The sequence below is a fragment of the Nyctibius grandis genome, chromosome 18 (assembly GCF_013368605.1).
Source record: "Nyctibius grandis isolate bNycGra1 chromosome 18, bNycGra1.pri, whole genome shotgun sequence".
In the NCBI taxonomy this organism is placed as follows: domain Eukaryota; kingdom Metazoa; phylum Chordata; class Aves; order Nyctibiiformes; family Nyctibiidae; genus Nyctibius; species Nyctibius grandis.
Window position 1 is genome coordinate 8013353 of NC_090675.1, and position 12156 is coordinate 8025508.

General features: G+C 54.6%; 1 protein-coding gene across 1 annotated transcript; it reads left to right on the top strand.

The window, feature by feature from the left end:
• The first annotated feature begins 762 nt into the window (after nucleotides 1-762).
• NLE1 (notchless homolog 1) lies at nucleotides 763-8244 on the top strand. The gene is made up of 13 exons (XM_068415665.1): nucleotides 763-776; nucleotides 1079-1222; nucleotides 1308-1525; nucleotides 1629-1708; nucleotides 1998-2074; nucleotides 3196-3293; nucleotides 4658-4850; nucleotides 5316-5451; nucleotides 5848-5894; nucleotides 6049-6251; nucleotides 7185-7344; nucleotides 7435-7505; nucleotides 7983-8244. Exons 1-13 carry the CDS (start codon nucleotides 768-770, stop codon nucleotides 7993-7995), a joined length of 1449 nt encoding a protein of 482 aa, XP_068271766.1. The 5' UTR covers nucleotides 763-767; the 3' UTR covers nucleotides 7996-8244.
• The last annotated feature ends 3912 nt before the right edge of the window (nucleotides 8245-12156 follow it).

Here is a 12156-nt window from a genome sequence, read left to right on the forward strand (position 1 = left end):
CCTTGTTTGTGGGGCCTCTCCCTGCTCCTCGGGAAGGCAGCGTGCCGGGGGCCACTGCGGGCTGGCCAAGCGCCTGCTCGGGGCAACTTCTCAAAGCTGCTTTGCTTGAACGGTGGCCAAGGGATAAAGCAAGGCTCAGTTGTTGATTTGGACCCACCTCACAGTTTTTCCTCTTCTGTCCATAAATGGTGCTTAGATTTGATGGAGCGTTGATCTCTGGGGCTATGGAGATCTGATGCTCACCATGGTTGTTACTGGTTTGTGCTGGACAGGACAGTTTGACATTGAATTTGTTGCTGTGTTACAGGTTTGTGTGGCAGATTTGTGTCTCTCCGTGCAAGAGCTCCCTCCCTGCCACCTCTTGAGGCCAACAAGCCCGTGTTATATGGTGAATAAACCATGTCTGATTGCAGCCCAGCCCTGCTCTCCTTTACCCCAAAGCGTTTCCACACACGGCAGCTGGGCAGGCTGCAGCGTTGGATTCATTTCTTACTGGAATGGGATATTTGGGATATTTTTTCCTGGGTTTGCTGCTTTTTATTTTAGAAATGCAATAAAAAGTACCGGTGAGGTCACCATGGGAAGTGTCCCGGAGCAGCCCCGACCCCAATCGCCCCCCGGGGCGGAACGGGCCCACTGCGGACTCGAACCCTCGGTTCCGGGCGCGGCGCTGTGCGCACCGCCGGCCGCCAGGGGGCAGCAGCGCCGCACCCAGCGCCCCCCGCCCCGGCGGAGCCGCTTCCGGCCCACGTGGGCCGCGCGGGCACATGGCCGCGGTGAGCGGGGCCGGGGCTGCGGGGAGCGGGGCCGGGGCCGCACGTAGATACCGGAGGGGTGGGAGCGCTGGGGCGCTCCGGGCCCCTCTGACCCCTCGGGGTTCCCCTGTGGGGCTCCTATTGCACCCCCCGCGTGGGGTCCCGGTCCCCGTGGGGTGTTTCTCCCCTCCCCGGGGTCCACGCCGGGTTCCCCCGTGGCAGCTCCTTCGCCCCCCCGTGGGTGTCGTTGCCCGGGTGGGGGGCTGTGGGGCTGTCCCATCTCCCCCGGTGGGTCCCTGGCCCTGAGCCCCGCTGTCCCGCAGAGCATGTCGCCGGACGAGGACGTGCAGCGGCTCCTGATCCAGTTCCGGGACGAGGCGGGGGAGTCTCTGGGTTCCCCCTTCGACGTCCCGGTCACCATCACCCCGGACAAGCTGCAGCTGGTCTGCAACGCCCTCCTGCAGAAGGTGAGACCCCCCCGAGCTCCCCCGGCACCCCCCGAGCCCGCCCTGGGGCCACCCCTCGCTATGGCTCCTGCCCTTTCTCCCCCAGGATGAGCCGGTGCCTCTGGCCTTTTTCGTCCACGATGCCGAGATTGTGGCGTCCCTGGAGAAGACCCTGGCGGGGCAGACGGTGGAGACCGAGAAGGTCCTGGACATCATCTACCAGCCGCAAGCGGTGTTCAGGGTGCGGGCAGTGACCCGCTGCACCAGCTCCCTGGAGGGGCACACTGAGGCCGTCATCTCAGTGGCCTTCAGCCCCACGGGAAAGTACGAGGGTCTGGCAGCGGGTGGGGGGGCTCGGGGTGACACAGTGACTGCTGCCCCCTCCCCGAGGGCACCGTGCTGAGCTGGGCCCTTCCTCCTCTCCCAGGTACCTGGCGAGCGGCTCTGGAGACACCACCGTCCGCTTCTGGGACCTCAGCACGGAGACGCCACAGTTCACGGCCAAAGGTGGGTGCGGGGGTGTCCCAGGAGGGCAGCTCCTGAGCCCCCCTCCCTCAGGGACCCCCTGTCTGCTCTGAGGGACAAACATTTCGAGCCTGGGTGCTGCCTGAGCCAGGTGGGCTGGGGCCGTGGCTCAGGAAGGGAGCAGCTCTCCTTCGCTAATGAAGCAGAGGAAGAGAGTCTGGCCAGGAGGAACATGGAGGGTTCCCTCCACCTCCAGTCCTGCCTTGGGGCGGCTGCACGCTGGGACACAGGGGACAGACAGACTCACACCCGCTCGTGCTCTCTCTGCCAGGTCACCGGCACTGGGTGCTCAGCATCGCCTGGTCGCCCGATGGCAAGAAGCTGGCCTCAGGCTGCAAGAACAGCCAGGTACGTGTCGGCTCCCGCTGCCTCGGTGCGGGGCCAGGTGCCCTGACAGCCGTGCCGGGGGATCTGTGGGAGCGTGGAGACCCTCTGCAGCCTTGTTTTGAGCTGAAATGAAACTTGATAAAGGGGCTGTGGGGGATTAGGGGCGAAGACTTGTTTTTTCTGGGGTGTGAGGGGTGTATCCAGCTGTTTCAAGCAGGAGTCCCATTACGTAGAGGAGCTTTGCATGTGGATGCATCGCAGTAGTTGCAAGTAGCGTCTCTGAACTCCGTGCAGGGCAGGGCTCTGGCTCTGTTGCCTTTGCAGACCTCTTGTGGCAGATGCTTTCCCCTCTTGGAAAGAGGCCAGGCTTTGCATGTGGTCCTTGGCAGACGGCTCCGTCACGAGGGAGGTGTCTGGAGCAAGAAGGGGTGTCGCCAGGGCTGCTGTTTGCCTGACCCAGCCGTGCAGCCGCAGCCTGTTTCGCAGCGCTCCTGCTCAGACGCAGCCAAATTCCCCCTTCAGGAATGCGAAGGGGGCCCTGGCCCAGCTGCGGGGCAAAAAGCACGCGCTGAGGGTGCGCACAGAAATGCCCGGGGAGCGCTCGTGGGCGATTAAAACTGAACCAGTAACTTGCAGAGGGGCAGTCGCTCCATTTCTGTGTTTCTCCCAGGTTCTTAGGTAGGAGGTGACTAATTTCTTTGGGTGAACATTTATGTAGAGAGAGAAAAAAACGAGAGAAAACCAACCTGTGTCCTACCCACGGAATCCAATAATAAGTAGCATTTAGGTCGCTCTGGCTTTCATCGTGCTCTGCAAACATTCACTGCCTCTGGCACAGGATGTCACGGCTCAGGCTGGCTTTTTGGGGACCTGGATGGATTTTCAGTTGAGGCAGATATTTTTGTAGCAGCAGCGTTTTAGGCAGAGAGGGGGGCGATCGGATCTCATGCTTTGAGATGTCAGTTCCAGGGATCTGGAAAGGCATCCAGCCCTCCTGCCCCCCTCCCTTTCTCCTCCGTCCTTCTGCCAACGTAAACGCGACCCCAAGGACACCTCTCCTTTCTAAATGGAGCCTGAACATCCCTGGGATTCACATGATGTGGGTGGCCTGACGTGACCCTCTTGCTTCCTCTCTTGGACAGATATTTCTCTGGGACCCAGCCACCGGCAATCAGATCGGCCGGGTGCTCTCTGGCCACTCCAAATGGATCACGTGTCTGTGCTGGGAACCGCTCCACATGTAAGTGAAGAGCCGGCCCAGCCCTTCCCCTTCACTCATACAGAAAAGAGCAGCCTGGCCTGACGGGCACTGCTGCTTTCTCCCGTTGTGGGGAGCCGGGGGGTGCGTGCAGGAGAGCGGCCCCAAAAGTGGGCCGGGAAAAATGCGTCTAGCTCGGAGCCAGGAGTCCCAGCTGCTGCTCGTAGTCCCTGTGAGGGTGCAGGGAAGTCGCTGCTGGGCTGTGCCTCTTTTCCCCTGTATAAAAGACACACCTGCCTGTGGAAAACACAATGTTTTCATGGTGCTGGATGAACGTTTGGTGTGCTCCTCCGCAGCGTGCTGAGCTGGGAGCAGGGCAGCCTGCCCGCGTGGTGCCCGAGCTCAGGCTCTGCAGAGCATTCCCTTTCTGCTCTCCTGCATCCCTGTTGTCTCTGTCATCCCGTTATTTATCGTGAGGGCTGATTAACTGTGCAATCCCTTATCCCTTCGATCAGCTAAAGCTCGCTCTGGGAGAGATGGATGGAGGGGGACAGTTGTAGCCAATAATCCAAGACATTATAGAAATAAATAAAAGAAACAGGGCCCCTTCAGAGCAGAGCCCTGCAAATTGGATTTGCCAGTAGGAAACTCCAGCTATTTGCAAACAATTAAACTGGATTAGCAAAAAACTGATTATAAAGGAGGATGAGGAAATGGAGAGGAGGGAGATGACCCCGCCAGAGCTCCACTTCTCTGTCTCCAGCCAGCTGTGCTCCCCGCTCAGTTCCTGCACAACGGGAGGGGCCGGGCTCTTCCTCACTGCTGGGGGCTGCTTCCTCCGACGTTAAAACTGTGTTGAGTGATACAGATGCCGTGCAGAGGACGGGGGGCTGTTGGCTGCCCTCTCCTTGCTGGGTGGTGACGTTTCCTGGCATGTTTCCTGACGGAGGTGAAGCACGGCTCAGCCAGGGGAGCATTTGACATGTTCCCGTTCCTGCCAGCCTGTGCTGCCTGCGTAAGGCAGACTGATCCCCCTGCCCAGGGCTGTCCCCAGCTAGTGCCCGGGGAAGGTGCCAGTTTGTGGTCGCCTCGTTAGCCAGCGGGTTAAAGCTGCCTCCTGTGAAAACAAGGTCATTGCCAAGGGCTCAGGTGTCAGGTTTACCCTGGATTGATGCTTCCAGTGTGCAGCCCAAGGGTTGGTTTAGAGGGAAGCATCTGTCTGCCTCTCCCTGGCTTTGTGGGATCTTGTTCTCTGTAGGTCAGCGCTCTGCCCCTGCCCGGCCTCTCTCTGATCTTAAGACAAAAGAGAAAGTTGTCTTTCATTGACTTCTGGGGCTGGTGGGGGAAGAGCTTGGTGGAGGAGCAGTGTGTGCAGTGCAAATGGATTTGATGATCTTTTTGCCCAGAAACCCAGAGTGCCGCTACCTGGCGAGCGCCTCCAAGGATGGCAGCATCCGCATCTGGGACACGCTGATGGGCAGGTGTGAGAAGATCCTCACGAGCCACACGCAGTCGGTGACGTGTGTGAAGTGGGGGGGGGATGGCTTGCTCTACTCCTCCTCCCAGGACAGGACCATCAAAGTCTGGAGGAGCCAGGACGTAAGTGAGGCAGGCGGCCCTGGGGCTGCAGGCGAAGGGGGCTGGACACGCTGTGTTGTAGCTTTGCTCTTCCTGGCACAGCTTGTGCCCTGGAAGGTGGAGGTGCAGAGTGGGTGCTGTATGCTTTTGACCTGTCAGAGCCTGTTGCTTGATGCCATTTGGAAGGCATAGCTGTTGTGCCATGTTCTCATCCCTAAAAGCGTAAAATGGGGCTAAAAGCTGGAAACATCCCTGGAGTGACCTGTTTGGGGGGGTTCCTTGCCAAGGTCCTGTGGGAAACCATTTCCCGAAGTTCAACAGTGTCGTTTCTTCCCTGCCAAGCCTGGCTGCAGCCCCACCTGCCTCTTGGGCGAGAGGGTTTGGAAAGTTTAGGGTTGGTCCCCGCAGCACAGTGGGTCTGGTGGGTCTGGCACAGTCTGGCTCTGTCCTGCCCATCCCTCTCTCAGTGGGTGGTTTTGTTTGCAGGGGGTCCTCTGCCGCACCTTGCAGGGCCACGCGCACTGGGTGAACACCATGGCCCTGAGCACCGACTACGTTCTCCGCACCGGCGCCTTCGAACCTGCTGAAGCCACCATCAACCCACAGGATGTGAGTGGCTCCTGTAAGTGCAGCACCCACGTTGTAGGCTGGGGGAGGCCATGGGAAGGATAGAAAGGAGCCCTGATGTCTCTTCTTAATGCTGCCATGAGCCAAAGCAATCTTGAGAGCTGGGAGCAGGTCCTGTGCTGGTGTCGGTCATGCTGGCAGCCATGATCTTCCTTGCCCATGCACAGGGTTGAGGGCAAGGGATGGGAAGCTGGAGGGTGGGAAGGCCACTCTGTTTTCAAGGGCTTTTCCTCCCAATATCACCCTTGGCAAAGAGAAAGCAGGCGAGCAGTCACACATGCATCTGCTTGGCCCACGGAGCCAGGATTGGAATTGGCATCACAGGGTTATAAAGTTTTCTTTCATCTAAGGGTTGCAAATGTTTCTTCCCCGCTCCCTTTCCCTCTTTCAGTGGCAGAACTGAAGGAGAAGGCACAGCAGAGGTATGACCAAGTCAGGGTAAGTCCCTTTTGTCCCTGCTGTCATTTCTAACACTGTTACTGGTGGAAGCAGTAAACGTGCACAGTTGGCTGTTGACCCCCAATGCTGGTGGGCTTCTGAGCTCTCCACACCTGGCTTGTACAAGACTTGGGCTCTTTCATCCCTCTCTCAGGGCCAGGAACCTGAAAGGCTCGTCTCGGGGTCAGATGATTTCACACTCTTTCTGTGGAGGCCAGCAGAAGACAAGAAGCCGCTGGAGAGAATGATGGGCCACCAGGCATTGATTAACCAAGTCCTCTTCTCACCAGACACCCGGACAATAGCGAGTGCTTCCTTTGACAAGTCCATAAAGCTGTGGGATGGTAGGACAGGAAAGTGAGTTGGTTTGTTCTGTTACAGAGGTGGTGCTTGTATGGGGTCTGCGTGGAATGCACAGGTTACGCAGAGACGGGCCCCAATGTCATTGCCAGCAACAACCTGGTGTGTTCAGCGTCTCTGCAGCCTGAACTCATGCAAAGTAATTCTGCTGCCTCTGTCTCTCTCTGCCCTTGGGAAGTCCCTTGTCCAGCTCCTCTTGTATTACAGGGTCTGAGTTTGGCCAGTTGTGTGCAACCCCGCTGCCACCCAGCCGCAGCACTGCCTGGCACCCATGCGGCACATGCTGCCTGCTGCAGGGCTGGTTCTGTGGGGCAGGCACAGCTGTGGTGGGATGGGATGTTCCACTCGGCTGAGCTCCTGAAGACATGTGTGTTGCATACTGTAGACTGACCCAGTTCAAACGGTTCCTGTGCCAGAGAACAGCTTGTTCTGGACAATGCAAATTCTTGTAGTTCCAAGTGGTGCTGTTGGTGTTTGGATGCTTCTGTAGTCCAGCTTTTAACCTTCTGCTAGAGTGTTGCTGAGGCAGTAGTCCTTCCCTTGTTTTGCCTTAGTACTGATGAGCTTGGGTTCATGTCAGTAATTTTAACGATCCTTCTAAATCCAGGCTGCTCTGCCAGAGAGAAGGAGGACACACCTTATGGTGAGGCTGTAGTGTTGCCTGCTGGATAGAGGAGTTGGGATGAAGCGCTGTCCTCGAGAAGCTTCTGAGCTCATCTGGGAGGGTTTTTAGACAGACTGAACCACCTATGGACTCTGTGGCAATTGACTGCCTTGTGTGTGCTGGCTTGAGGTGTGCTGGGCATCCCATGGCTGTGCTTGCTTGCTCACAGGTGGAGAAGAAACATGAAGGCTGGGAAAGGGCAGGTTTGGAACAAACCCAACTGTGCCTGCTCCTCTAACAGCTTCTTCGTGCCTCCTCTGCACCAGGTACCTGACGTCGCTGAGAGGGCACGTCTCGGCCGTGTATCAGATCGCCTGGTCAGCCGACAGCCGCTTGCTGGTGAGCGGGAGCAGTGACAGCACGCTGAAGGTCTGGGATGCCAAGATGAAGAAACTGGCCATCGATCTCCCTGGCCATGCGGACGAGGTGAGGTGTCTGGTGTAGCTGAGGTGTTTGAGAGAGGCAGGAATGGCTCCTCCTCACAGCAGAAATAACTGGGTCTTTCCCTACTACTAGGTGTATGCAACAGATTGGAGCCCGGATGGACAGAGGGTAGCGAGTGGAGGGAAGGATAAATGTTTGCGGATGTAAGTAACCTGTTGCCTGTCCGTAGAGGTTGTCACAGCCACTCTGTGTGCCCTTCAGAGCTGGAGTCTCCTTGCAGAGACCTACACGGTTAGGTCATGATCTCTCCTTGCAGAGAGCACAGCGCTGGGCCAAATTCCAGCCCAGAGACCTGACCTCCCTCGGGGCAGGAACTGCTGCTGTCCCTTGGGAGATGACTAGAAAGCAGAGTCCCTCCAACTGAGCAGTCAGTGGTGACATTTGACTCGGGTGTTTTGGCTCCTGGAGAGGGGAAGGAACAGCTGTACCAGTCGGTCAGACCCTTCCTTTCTCACCTCCCTCTCTCTCCCACTTATGCAGACAGACAAATTCCCATGTGCTGGTTGCCATTTGACCTCAGCTGATGAAGGAACGCGGTCCCCAGGCCCCCACCGTGCTGCTCTCGGACGGTACCTGCTGGTGCCGGACCACAGGGACGCAGCAGCTCTTTTCGTTTGCAGATGGCGCCGATAGGAGCAGCAACACGAAGCTGCCGGTCCCGTCCTAAGCTGGCCTGCCCTCGACGCAGTCTGCCTGGGGGATCTGCAAGGTGATGGACGATGGAGGCTGTCCCGAGCACGACATCCTGTCCCTGTTGGCTGCTCTCCCTCATGGACTCTTTCCTTATATTTATTTAAGGAAATTTTAATTCTAGTTCATATTAAGAGCTGTGCTTTGGAGGATGATTTCCTCTGAGCATTACAGGAGGGATATCTCATCTGCTTCCATCTCAACTGGCTTTTTATTGCAATTTCAGCCTTACAGTAGCCTGCCACCTTGAAAGGGGCAAGCGGAGGGTGGGGACAGCTCATGCTCTTTCTTGCTGTGTGAAGAATCCTGCAGGGAAGAGGCTTTTAGTGGGAACAGAAAGGGTTGTCCTTTGTGACCTTCAGAGAAGGAGAGAGGAGGGGGAAAATCCAGCACATCATTACATTGCATAATTGTGCTTGGCTGCATGTCTGCGACAAAGATCTGCTGAGAATAAGGTCTTAGGGCTTCTCATTACTCCAGTAAGGTTTTGCCTTTCTACTCAGCCCATTTCCCTGTGGGCTGTGCCAAGCATTATCTGTTAGTGATCCTCTGCATCCACAGCAGGTAACTCATTCACTCATCCACACAGGGGGCAACAGGCATGGACTTCAAGTGCCTGCTAGAGCTGTCCTGAGTTTTCAGGTCTCAATGGCTCTTGGAAATGGGGCGCTTGTGCCTCCGAACAGGGGAGAGAGTGCCCGTTTCCCATCCAGTGCCAGCTCGGGGGAAAGGAAGGGGTTGGGAAGCGCAAGAATGGAGCAGGCATTTTGGGTGGTGGTTGTCCCTTGCCCTGGATATGTGCTGGCAGCAGGGCTGGGAGTGTCGCAGTAAATGGCAAAACTTCCATTGCACAGAGTTGGCTCCTTCTGGAATTTCTCAAGTGCATTTACTTGCCCAGTGGGTGAGAGGGATTCACAGGGTCAGTTATGTATTTGTAAGCTTGCTTTTTGTAAGCCTTTTTATAAGTCAGTTCAGGCTTCTGACAGTCATGAGGCAAATAGACCTGGATTTAGTGTTTATTTCCAGGATAGTTAGAAAACAGTGAAAATCAAGATGTGATTAATAAGGAACAGAGATTATATTGTCAGATTTAGTTGCAGCAAGCTAGCATGAAGGCCAAAACGTTCTCTGTAGCCCTCATACTGCAGTTGCTACTCAGTGATTACTACAACTCGGAACAGGAGTTTGGATCTCGGATGCTTCCCAGCTGCATTTTAGGACTTTATTCCTGCTGGCAGGATTGCTTTGGAGAATTAAGAGGGGATGGTGCAGTAATGGCCATTTGCTTGTCTGCAAGTGTTCAGGTGAGCAAAAGAGTGGAACAAAGGGTTAGATCTTTAATATGACTGAGCACACAAACTGCGGTTGCTGTTGTTAGTATCTCTTTCTGCCAGCCAGGTCAGCAGGCTTTATCTTCATGGGATCTTTTGGGAAGAGCTCAATATCCTGTACCTGCTCTTTCATTAACATGCTTCCTCCAGCTGGTTCTTGCTGACGGTGAAAGCTGTGTTGTGTCCATCTGCATAAACAAAACGTTTTGTAATTCATTAAGGTAAATGTTGTAGGACGGGTGATTTAAAACTGTAGCTGAATTCTGCCTCCCCAGACTGCCGTGCCCTTGGGAAGGAGAGAGGCACACGTGCAGCTGATGGATCTCTGGTAACAGCCGAGAAGCCAGCCCGTTTTTCAGATTTTTTTGGGGTGCCTGTGCTAAAGGAAACTATCCACCCTCGGGAGTTCAGCTCTGTGTCCCTGGGTTTGACTTGCTGAAAGCGGCAGCTTCTGTGGCTCCTGGTAGTATGTGGCTCCTTCTGAGGGAAGCAGCATTCTCTGTCTCCCAAAGCTCTGCGTGGGGTCACCGTGCGTTTTGTGTTAGCTCTGTTAATCCACAGTGCGTTTTGTTAGAAGCAGGGATGTATCAGAGCTGGGGGAGGTGATCCTGCCTGCAGGGACTGGCTTGGCTATGTGTGTACGTGTACCTAAAGACCACTTCCTTGTCCACTGATTTCCAAACCAAAGCAATCGCTGTGCCCTCTGGCCGTGCTCCTAACCTAGGCTAGCTCCTGCCACCTCTTCCGACTGCTTCTGTGATATTAGGCACCAAACAGGGCCTGATTAAAACCCACCTTCCTAATGCTGGAGCAGAAGGTTTTCCAAAGCACAGTGAGACCTTTTGAAGAAAGACAAGGCCTTGCAACTAAGTTCACACCAAAATAAGCTATCTCGGCCTTAATCTTTCCTTGACCTGATAGTGGGTAGATTTTGAACCACACTATGTGATGGATTTGCACGTAGACCAAATTGTATTTTCCTATCTCAGCAGCTGCTACTATTTTTATCATTCATACAGTACCAGCCTTCGTGCATACTAAGTGCTGGCCCTGTTCCAGCTGTGTTCCTCAGCAATCCCGTAACACTCCTCCCAGTTTTATTTGAATGTGGCATTTCCCGGGCCTCGCTCTGCTGTCTCCTGCCTGCTCTTGTGCACAGGGGAAGAGCCGCTGCCCTTCGGCTTCGGACGTGGCTCCTTTTTGGCCGGAGGTGAACCAAGCGTGCGACCTCCCTCGCTCTGCCGGCGATGGTGGTGTGAGCTTTAATTAGCTCATTTGTAGAATTGCAGGTGGCAGATTTGGCTTGATGGTGTTATTAATGGGGAAGACATTACTTTTTGTTAAAGGACAAATCTAGAAGGTGGGCTGGAGCTTTCTGATTGCTTTTCTGGGAACTGTATCGCTAACCTTCAGAAAACCTACTGAAACACCTGAACTTTTCAATGCTCTGTGATAGGAATCTCAGTAACTGCTGCTGTGTTTCAATCCGGTTTCTCCCGAGTTACTCGTTACATGTACCACACAGGTATGCCTACCACAAGGGTGTTATTTTTCACTGGTAATATAAGAATAATTTTAAGCATCTCTAGAAACTTTGTTGCACGGAGCCCTCTGACACCTTCTCCTTTAAAAGCTGCGATAGGTCAGCTGATGCCACCATTAATTTTGTTACAAATCCTCAATGGGAGGACAGTGACGATAAAGACTGGGAAGCATGCCAGTCCTCTGAGAAAGGTTTACCTGTCTCATAAATTCCTGGGTATGATGGAGGGAGAGAAGGAAGGAGAGAAGAAAATGGTGAGAACACCTAGAGTGAAGTAGATCATTCGGGATAGTGCTGAGATGAGCGGGACGATGCCAGGCTCCTGCCTTTGGGAGTCAATTTAGATAAGTGCGGCCTTAACATCCTTCCAAAAATTGTTCTCAGGTCTGTGTGTTCTGCTTATCCACGCAGGAGGGCTGGCCAAGCAGCATACACGTTGTGCTCCCCAGGTCTTGGGTCCTTGGAGCCACGCATTCATGATCTGCTCGACTCAGCTGATCTCTTGTTTGTTTTCCCAGATCAGTAATTTAACTTCTGTGTGCATGTTTATAGCCTGGGGAGAGAGAGAGGAAAAAATCTTTCGATGAACAGGAAGAAAATAATCTTCATTCATTGCTCTGCGTGAGCATGAGAAAAAGCAGCATTTTTTCTGCTTTTCTTTGGGTCAACCCAGGCACCGTTCAGGTGATGTTTCTGCCTCGGAAAGGGCCGTATTTTGGTGGTGTGGCAGAAAAGGGCTTACCGTGAAGACCGTTAGTGTTTTTGAGGATGTAAGGTGTTAATGCAAACTCAGAACAGTGATGTCTGTATTCTGGGGATCTGCTACCAGATGAAAGCGTGCTGTGTACTCAGACAAGCAACCTGAAAGGTGCTGATTCCTTCCAAGATCTGTTGCTCTTGTGATCGTGAGTCCTGGCTCACATCTGAGGGACTAATTTGGCTGAACCAATGTAGCGCAGCTAGGGGAGAGCCACAAATCTGTCTCCAGTGCTGTTATTCTGTGTTTTCTTCAGCCTGACCCCATAAATCAGTGGTCCTTGCTGAGCTGCAGGTTGCTGGTGGTCTCTTGTCAGTGGGCTGCAGCTCTTGCACAGTACCATGTTAAAAATAAACTCAGCACACAGTACTCTGTGCTTTTGAAGGACCTCTGTGGTTGGTTAGACATGGTGCTGGTACCTGCTGCCAGGCCATGCTTTTTGAGCGTGCTGGGTATTTTATTGTCCTGCCGCG